Here is a 9982-nt window from a genome sequence, read left to right as displayed (position 1 = left end):
AGACTAGACTATAGACTAGACTATAGACTAGACTATAGACTAGACTATAGACTAGACTATAGACCAGACTATAGACTAGACTATAGACCAGACTATAGACTAGACTAGACTAGACTATAGACTAGACTATAGACTAGACTATAGACTAGACTAGTCTATAGACCAGACTATAGACTAGACTATAGACCAGACTATAGACTATACATCATACTAGACTATAGACTAGACTATAAACTAAACTATAAACTAAATAAATCAGTTTAAAGCTCATTTAAACTAGGCTGATTAACATGACTTAAGTATAATACCAACGACTGTCCGTTCATATTACTATTTACCCAACCCCCTCTAAGTGCGGGTGTTTTTATGACTATAGGAACCTAAATTGTACTCCCTTATAATACAGTTAAATTATTATTATTGTGTTGATATACTGTATTTAAATTATACTACAATAAGTTAAGTGTTTGTGTGTTGGAGATTTTTTCGAGAACATTAAGTGTAAGCGAGAGAAAGAGCCTATAAAAACCCATATCATTGTGACAATTGTCATCAGTTTTATACGGATCAAGCTTAGACAAACAGTAATCCAAGCGTACAAATACATTTTGTGATTTATTCCTTTTATTTGAACGTTTAGTAAATATTTAAAAATAAAAAACAAAATGAAAACTTCTCTGGCAATTTTATTCGCACTATTTGCTTTGGTAAGTTTGAAATCCTTGCAGTGAAATTATATTTTCAATTGAAAATAAGAAATTTCTATTCGAAATTATAAATTGGGATTTGAAATTTATGAATTTCGATTTCAAATTTATGAAATTCTATTAGAAATTTAGAATTTCTATTAGAAATTTAGAATTTCTATTAGAAATTTTGAATTTCTATTAGAAATTTAGAATTTCTATTAGAAATTTAGAATTTCTATTAGAAATTTAGAATTTCTAATAAAATTTAGAATTTCTAATAAAATTTTAGAAATTTTGAATTCCTATCAAACGTTTCGAATTTGTATTCATCCGAAATTTTTTATAAAACAATTCTATTCCCATTCACAGGTTTCCGCCGAATACAAACTTCGTAATCAAGAAGATCTTATGAAGGCACGTAAAGAATGCATGGAAGCTAAGAAAGTCTCACCCGAACTGATTGAGAAATACAAGAAATTCGATTTCCCTGATGATGAAGTCACCCGCTGCTATATCGAATGTATTTTCGAGAAATTCCAATTGTTCGATTCCAAGGATGGTTTCAAAAATGAAAATCTAATTGCTCAACTTGGACACGGCAAAGAAAACAAGGACGAAGTTAAGGCTGATGTTGAAAAGTGTGCCGATAAGAATGAACAGAAATCCGATTCATGCGCCTGGGCATTCCGTGGCTTCAAGTGCTTCATCAGCAAGAATATGCCCTTGGTTATGGAGAGTTTGAAGAAGAACTAAGGAAAAAGTTTCATTATTTTGAAACTTTACTTTAGATTTTTTTACATATGTATTTAAAATGGATTCAATTGTCAACATCTAGTAACAACTATACGAACACAACAGCACAACTGCAATTGATATGCCCGAATCATCGACGTCCAACTCTGTGATTTTTGGCAAAATACGATAATTGATATAAACAATGATAAATGGTTAAATGAATCATCTCTTACGTCCCGCAATCGTCATTTTTTATTATAATATGTTTTTTTATATTAAAGTGTTAAAAACTTTCGTTAATTTTATTATTAATAAAATGCAATCTCTATAAAAGAATTTATTTTGATGATTTTTCTTTATTATTTCTATATTTATTATGAGTATATGAGCATAAGAATGATTTTTGGAAAGTTATGGTTGGTTGACTATCGTGGCAGTTCAAACAGCCATTTAAAATCGAAGGAATTCCGTTTTGACAAAACCACTGTCAAAACGTATTAGATCCATCTTGTTGACATGAGAAATCTTATAATGTCAGATATCCCACCAAGATTGGATAAAAAGTGACTCCCAATATATTGATTCTCTTAACGGCTAAAGCCGGGCATTCCCTGTTTGCAACTGCGACAGTGTTGACTAAAGGGGACCACAAGCCAATTTGCATGTCGGCCTAGCACCCAGTGTCCTGTTAATACTGCAATTTTTAAGGCGTCTTGTGCGTTTTTTCATTGAAAAAAGGCTGCAATAACTTTTCATGTGCCTTGATTATTACATCTATTTTCTTCAGGATATCTGAAAGAATCTGAGGGCACTGATTTTTATGAAACCTAACGGAGTTTCTACTGAAACGGGATTGGAGATATTTATAACAGATTGCGTTCTTTAGTTTCTCTTAACGGCCTTTGCAATTGCAACAGTGTTGATTAAAGGGAACCCCAAACCGATGTGCATATCTGCCTAGCACCCAGTGTACTGTTATTATTACAGTTTAAGGTGTCTTGTGCGTTTCTCATTGAAAGAAGGATGCAATAACTTGGCCCTTTTTTCATGAGCCTAGATTATTACATCTATTTTCTTCAAAAGGCTGAAAATATCTGAAAGAATATAAGGGCACTGATTTTTATGAAATCTAACGGAGTTTCTACTGAAACGGCATTGCAGATATTAATAAGAGATTGCGTTCGTTAGTTTATCTTAACGGTCTTTACAACTGCAACAGTATTGATTAAAGAGGACCTCTGTTATTACTACGGTTTTTAAGGTGTGCATTTCTTATTGAAAGAAGGCTGCAATAACTTGGAAACTTTTTATGTGCATAAGATATTACATCTATTTTCAGCCTTTGAAGAAAGTATCTGAAAACACTGTTTTTTATGAAACCTAACGGAATTGCTACTGAAGCGGCGTTCGAGATATTAAGAGCAGATCGCGTTCGCTAGTTTCTCTTAACGGCTCAAGCAGGGCATTCTATGTCTTTGCGACAGTGTTGATTTAAGAGGACCTCAAGCCGATTTACATGTCTGCCTAGCTCCCAGTGTCTGCCGGTCACCACTAGGAAACATTTTTTGGGAAATTTTTGATTTTGCGTGAGATAGCAAGGGAAAGAATAGTATTCTTTTCTCTCGCTATACGGAGTTCCCCGTACTCGGAAACTTGTTTTGTTATTCTTCACATTCGTACAATAACACAGCAATGCAATTAATACGTAGTTTCTAAAACAAAAGTTCCTATATGTAAACGTAAAGGAAACTTCTAAAGAGAATTAAGAAAAAGTTTCTCAACAAATCTGTCCTGTTTTTACTGCGGTTTTTAAGATGTCTTGCTCCCTTTTTCATGCGCTTAGGTTATTACATCTATTTTCAGCCTATTGAAGAAAGAAAACCTAATGGACTTGCTATTGAAACGACGTTGGAGATATTAAGACATGATAGCGTTCAATTACATAATAATCCTTATCCACAGGGACCCAAAAAAAAGGGTAATGTCACAGACAGACAACCCAGCCTTAACTGATCTTTTTTGCAATGCCTCAGTAATAGAGACGTTGTAGTATAATGCTGGAGGTCCACACCACGCGTTCTACGCTTTCTCGCATTCTATGCGTCTGCCAGAAGTATGTAAGATGTACTTATCCTATCGACCCTTGACCAGTCGCGTCTGAAAGGCATACTGACTTTAAAAACTTTTATAGACTAGTCAAAAGAATATATGGAATATGTCTATGTCTTACTAATAGAGAAGTGGAAGTATAAGAGTTTAGTAAAGAACCACTTGACTATTGAGAAAAATGTCTATCTTACCACAAATATGAAGATCATATAGTACCCTAACGCAAATACTCCAATCTGAAAAACAGTTGTCTTGTGAGAGGTACTTATCCGATCAGTAAATATTCTGTTGGTATATTAATTCGGTAGGTTAATCCCTGACCACTTAAATAGACTACAGACTACTCAATATCTAGTCTATAGATATGTTTATAAACCATTATATTGACTTGTCAGTAGACTAGTCTGTTATTAAGCTTATTGACTAGTCTATAGATCTAGTCTTTGACTACTATTTGTACTATTCTAATGAAAAGTCTATAGAGAAATAGAAGAGATATACATATGCTATTAGTAAATCAATACCGAAATTCTTAAGATATTTCTGTTATTTTAAAGAGATAAATTTTATTTATTAAAAGTATAACTAATTAAAAAAAATATAAAAATTTGCATATTAAAAAAAAGTAACTTAAAACTAATGAATTAAATTCGTATAAAATAATCACATTGAAATTTCAATCTTCTTTCATCAGAAGATCGGTAAACTGATCTTTAAGGTCTTTCATAGATGGGAAATCTTTGAAGAAAATCATTAATACTTTCCGTTTCTCGTTTCACACGTACAGAACGTTTTGTCTTTGATTCGACCAAATCTTGAAGATAAAATTCCCATTGTCTCGAACCACTGGGTATACGATGTAAATGAGACGATGTAGTAGTTGTTATCGTAAAGGCTTCAGCTAAAATATGTTCAGGTTCATCGACGGACATGTCGGCGGGTTCACTGCCAATTGCAACCATTTCAGATCTCAAGGTAGTGTAAGTTAAATCGGGAATCATTTTTGTTAAAGAATAATTTTTCTTAAATATTTCTTCCTTTCAATATGTTATCAGTTAAACACTTGAGAAGTGAATGATGTTCGTTGTTACCAAGTGAAGAATATTTATAGGATGATAAAAAACATTTTAAGCGATTAGGTAGGAGTGAAATAGTGTCAAATGTTATCATTTCACAGGTAGGAAGGATTGTTATTTGAAAAGAATGATAGGCCAAGATATAGTTAAATACTAAAGGTAGACAAATTAAAAAGAATTTTGTGTGGAAAATTCCAAATGGTTTTATTTTCTCTATGTCATTTTCAAATTGTATCCTTTCTAACGTAACTTTAAAACCTGAAGTAGATGTTTGTGTATTTATATTCGAATTAGAAATGTTGTCAGAATTTTGCCGTAGATTTTCAGCTTAAGTAATATAATTTCAGGGGATTACATGTAAAGTATCAATAGAGTCACTTTATTGAAACAAAATTACTCGATAGATAAGGACTGCTCACCAAAAATTTTAAAGTGAAATTACTCGTGAGCAATAATTCCAATCTTAAAAAAGAAAGCTATACTAAGTCAAACTGGCAAAAACACTTAAGACACTTAAATATCATACGGACTGTAGAAGTGTTCTAAGTTCATAAGACTTTTTACTATAAAACTCTTTTGGGACACTATAGATCATAAGTTCCTAAGAGAAGTTTAAACGGACACGATGTTTTACTAGTTAATGGGACATTACCATTATGGTCTAATGCAAGTTATGCGAAGATATTTAAGAACTAGACACGATTGATTGGGGTTTACTCTAGAATAGAGAGTTCCAAGAAATCGCAAATTATTGAAAGGGACTTGAGAGAAAATCACTCTTTTGTTAGTATTTGATTATGATCCTTATAAGATTTGATGGATTTCATACAAAATTAACTGAAATACTTGTTGAATAAGCCCGGTAATTTTCAACAGTAAATAAGACAATACCAAACTTTTACATAGTATACGAGGATACCAAAGAGATGATCTTTAAATTATTTTGTTACAGTATAAAACAGTCCTGGAATAGTGGGTTTAGGTTAGGTTAGGTTCAAATCCAAAGAAATACATCTAGTCCACAATCGGGACTGTTATGCGCTCGTTATCATGAAAAAAGGAAACTGATTGGATTATTTTTTAGTGTTCAGAAACACAGTTTCCTGAACGTAATTCCTAAGCATCTTCCAATCAGTGCTAGTCAGGAATGTTATATCCGGAATAAGATCACCTCCAAGATACTCGGAACTAACTTCGACGAGTGCCTGGCAGTGGCAAAGAAAGTGCTCCAGAGTTCCACTGTCCTCTCCATATGCTCTACCTACGTTTGAATTCACACGTCCAATATTGCATAAATGTGCTCGTAATCCTGTGTGTCCTCTCAGAAAACGTACTGGGAGATTTTTCGTCTTGCTCTCATCAGGGTCACCCCATAGGATTTTCGTCTTATGGGATTCTCTCACCCATATTTGTAATTCAGTTTTTGTTGCGTTGAATGGTTTTGCATTTGTCAGGTTAACTGCCTCGAGCTCCCTTCCCTTTTAAGCTATTACATTCGCCCTTTCGTTACCGACTACTCCCGAGTGGACCGGTACCCATATGATGTGAACCTTACTTGCCCCTGGGAAAATATTCGGTTAAAGCTTTCTTACAATCCAATACGATATTATATCCAATATTATATCTCCTGATATCGCCCTAATTGCCTTCTGGCTGTCGGTAAATATATTAAGCGCTGAGGGCGCCATATTTATTCTAATCCAATTTACGCATAACGTTATTGTTCGTACTTCTGCCTGAAAGCTTGTGTTATGATTTGGTAAACGGTGGTATATTTCCCACTTTATCCCCCATTTTAGAGCCATTCGTGTAACAACGGATTCCTACTGGTATTTGCGTTTCAAAGTTTCCTACATATTCTGTGTCTGGTATACGATCAAGCACGTCCGATGAATGTGTATAACCTTCCAATGTGTCCAGTATATATTGATGACGTGTCCTATAACGCTTTTGGCCAGTTTGCCTAAAGATCCCTTTTATTTGATGTAAATTGAATTAGACAGAAGTAGCCTTAGAACAATGGGAAAATCAGAATAGGGGACAATACCGCACTTATAGGCAGGTAACATGATAATGCTAAAGAGCTAAAGATGATATTTAAAAGATTATATGACACTATAAATAGGGAATATTGGCTTGTATCCGATAAACTGTATGATGGATGTGCAGTTTTAACTGATGGATTTAAGATGGAGACGGTCACGGGTGCTGTTATCTATAACGCTGATACATATAAACATAAAACTATCTTTCAGACTCCATGACACATGTAGTGTCATCTAAGCAGAGATTCTAGTGATCGGGAAAGCGACGGTACTGATACGAAATCATGTCAATCCGGTTTAAGTTGTGAAAATTTATGCTTTCAAAGCATAGGCTTGCCACTCGGTACATTCGCTCTTAGTTGTAAATTGTAGAAATGCCCTTGGGGACATTATGAGCATGTGTTGTGCATGGTAATGAGGTTGCGAATGAACTGGCTAGGTTCGAACCTTGATATAGATGATCGGTATAGATGGATGGTAAAACCAACGATTTTTCCTTATTACAGGTTGATATTCGAAAAACTTCGTGATTTTATAGACCAGTCCTGAAATAGCAGCATGGATTGCAATGTAACAAAGACCCTATGGCTAAAACTTGATATGGGGGCTACCAAAATACCTATAGGACTGGATAGGGGACCTATCCAGGTTGTGTGAAGTTGAGTAGGAAATAGAATCGGTCGAGCATATAATTTGCTACTGGGTAGGTACAGAATCTCAGACTGAAATGAAGAAATAGATTCCATGATGAAATGGGGGATATAGTAGATATTGACTCTCGCAGTTAACTAGCTTTTGACAAGGGAATTAGTCACATCTTCGGCTGACCTTCATAAGGAGATAAAAATGTTCTATCTTATCTCTTAAATCTTTTAGACATGGACTAACCATTATTTTCTATCCTTTTACCTTTCTTCTTTTCCTTTTTCGATTCTCCACTTTTTTGAAGGGAATCAAAAACCTTATAGTCTCCGTGTAGATATAGGCTATGTTCTCTACACTTTCTTCATTAAAATGGACGTCGGGAACCTCATTTCGTAATCTTATTGTTACAATCGAAAAATTCCTAATTAAATGAGTAATGGCAACTGGAATTTTGAAGGATTTTGTGTTTAGTGTAAATATTAGCAGCATTTTGGCGCACGTGTCATTTAACATGTAATCCCTTACACTAATATTCTAATAGGTACTTGCAACTTATTCGAATGCCTTTACCAGGTGTACATTAAATTTACATTGGAAATCCCAAATTAGGGTTAAATTCTAATTACTTTTTTAGTTAGTTGCTGTTGCTAAATTATAATCCTTGTTATTACCTGAAACCTTCTACGTCTTATCTTCAGGCATCGTCCTACCTGCTCGACCTATAAATATAATTGCAAATGTTTCAAACAATATCATTCACTTCTAAAGTGTTTTACAGTTAACAAATTATAACTTTTTATACATTATTTTATCATTTCTACTCACAAAAATGATTCCCGATCTAACTTACGCTACCTTGGCCTCCGAAATGGTTGCAATTGGTAGTGAACCCGCCATGCCCGTCGATGAACCAGCAAATATTTTGGGTGAAGCGTTTTCTTTAACATCTACAACCTCATCATATTTACATCGCATACCCAGTGGTTCCCGACAATGGGAAATTTATTTACAAGATTTGGTCGATTCAAAGACAAAACGTTCTGTACGTGTTAAACGAGAATCGGAAAGTGTTAATGATTTTCTGCAAAGATTTCCCATTTACGAAAGGCATTAAGAAGAAATTTGTTATTAAGGACGAGATTTCATCAGTTCTTTTGATTTGGGGGAAAAAAGAACGATATTTTGATGTGATTTGTATGAGAATTATAAATTCATTAGCTTTAAGTTTAATTAAGTTAAAAATAATTTTAAATTGAATTTTTACTTAATTTAAAAATAATTTTTAAATAAAATAAAATTATCATTCCTTTAAGAAATGCACGCATTTCGTTTTAATATTTTTAGAAATCTAACGAGCTATGATAGTCTGAGAGTTTTTTTTAACTATTAGGAGATAAATATTTATTTGTTTCAAAGTCTTTGTATCGAATATGTATTTCGATATGAAAATAAATCAAAAACAAGATAAAATTCTCAGAGGTTGTCTTAGATTTTTGCTCATATCTACATTATTTATGAGCCGATTTTACTGATTTTAAAAAGGGATCTTCCCAAAAGCAAGTCTATTAGAATTATTGAAGGCTCGGATATAGCCGATATCTGGCGTTCTCAAAAACTTATTTCAACAAACATACAGACAGACGGACATGGCTTAATCGACTACGCTTTCTATAAAGATCCAGAACATATACTTTACAGAATCGAAAACTATACACGAAGCTGTGAAAAGACATACAGTAATATTGGTCCACCTTCATTTATTCTAATAATATAAAAGTAATAGCTCTGGAACACTACTAAAGTCCAAGAGAATCTGCATCGATTTTCTAACAAAATAAGTTTGAACAATGCCCGTTTAGTTCAGTTCTAATTCAATTCAAGTTCAGTTCCAGTTCAGTTCTAGTTCAGTTCTAGTTCAATTCTAGTTCAGTTCTAGTTCAGTTCTAGTTCAGTTCTAGTTCAGTTCTAGTTCAGTTCTAGTTCAGTTCTAGTTCAGTTCTAGTTCAGTTCTAGTTCAGTTCTAGTTCAGTTCTAGTTCAGTTCTAGTTCAGTTCTAGTTCAGTTCTAGTTCAGTTCTAGTTCAGTTCTAGTTCAGTTCTAGTTCAGTTCTAGTTCAGTTCTAGTTCAGTTCTTGTTCAGTTCTAGTTCAGTTCTAGTTCACTTCTAGTTCAGTTCTAGTTTAATTCTAGTTCTAGTTCAATTCTAGTTCTAGTTCAGTTCTAGTTCAGTTCCAGTTCAGTTCTAGTTCAGTTCTAGTTCAATTCTAGTTCAGTTCTAGTTCAGTTCTAGTTCAGTTCTAGTTCAGTTCTAGTTCAGTTCTAGTTCAGTTCTAGTTAAGTTCTAGTTCAGTTCTAGTTCAATTCTAGTTCTAGTTCAGTTCTAGTTCAGTTCTAGTTCAGTTCTAGTTCAGTTCTAGTTCAGTTCTAGTTCAGTTCTAGTTCAGTTCTAGTTCAGTTCTAGTTCAGTTCTAGTTCAGTTCTAGTTCAGTTCTAGTTCAGTTCTAGTTCAGTTCTAGTTCAGTTCTAGTTCAGTTCTAGTTCAGTTCTAGTTCAGTTCTAGTTCAGTTCTAGTTCAGTTCTAGTTCAGTTCTAGTTCAGTTCTAGTTCAGTTCTAGTTTAGTTCTAGTTAAGTTCTATTTTAGTTCACAACTAGTATAGTCCTAGTTCAGTTCTAGTTCAGATCT

General features: G+C 33.8%; 2 protein-coding genes across 2 annotated transcripts; one reads left to right on the top strand and one right to left on the bottom strand.

The window, feature by feature from the left end:
- The first annotated feature begins 544 nt into the window (after positions 1 to 544).
- Positions 545 to 1760, top strand: LOC111686724 (general odorant-binding protein 99a). The gene is made up of 2 exons (XM_023449104.2): positions 545 to 707; positions 1059 to 1760. Exons 1-2 carry the CDS (start codon positions 666 to 668, stop codon positions 1440 to 1442), a joined length of 426 nt encoding a protein of 141 aa, XP_023304872.2. The 5' UTR covers positions 545 to 665; the 3' UTR covers positions 1443 to 1760.
- Positions 1761 to 4085: 2325 nt separating this feature from the next.
- LOC124420921 lies at positions 4086 to 5981 on the bottom strand. The gene has a single exon (XM_046955379.1). The coding sequence runs from the start codon at positions 4532 to 4534 to the stop codon at positions 4247 to 4249; it is 288 nt and encodes a 95-aa protein (XP_046811335.1). The 5' UTR covers positions 4535 to 5981; the 3' UTR covers positions 4086 to 4246.
- Positions 5982 to 9982: the final 4001 nt, after the last annotated feature.

This window comes from Lucilia cuprina, chromosome 6, assembly GCF_022045245.1.
Source record: "Lucilia cuprina isolate Lc7/37 chromosome 6, ASM2204524v1, whole genome shotgun sequence".
NCBI lineage: Eukaryota > Metazoa > Arthropoda > Insecta > Diptera > Calliphoridae > Lucilia > Lucilia cuprina.
The sequence above is the reverse complement of the archived record's forward strand: the minus strand, read 5'-3'. Positions and strand labels throughout refer to the sequence as shown.

Coding starts and splice junctions, on each gene's coding strand:
- LOC124420921 (XM_046955379.1), bottom strand. CDS start 4,534: ATGATTCCCGATTTAACTTACACTACCTTGAGATCTGAAATGGTTGCA.
- LOC111686724 (XM_023449104.2), top strand. CDS start 666: ATGAAAACTTCTCTGGCAATTTTATTCGCACTATTTGCTTTG. Junction 708..1,058: donor TATTCGCACTATTTGCTTTG/GTAAGTTTGAAA, acceptor TCCCATTCACAG/GTTTCCGCCGAATACAAACT.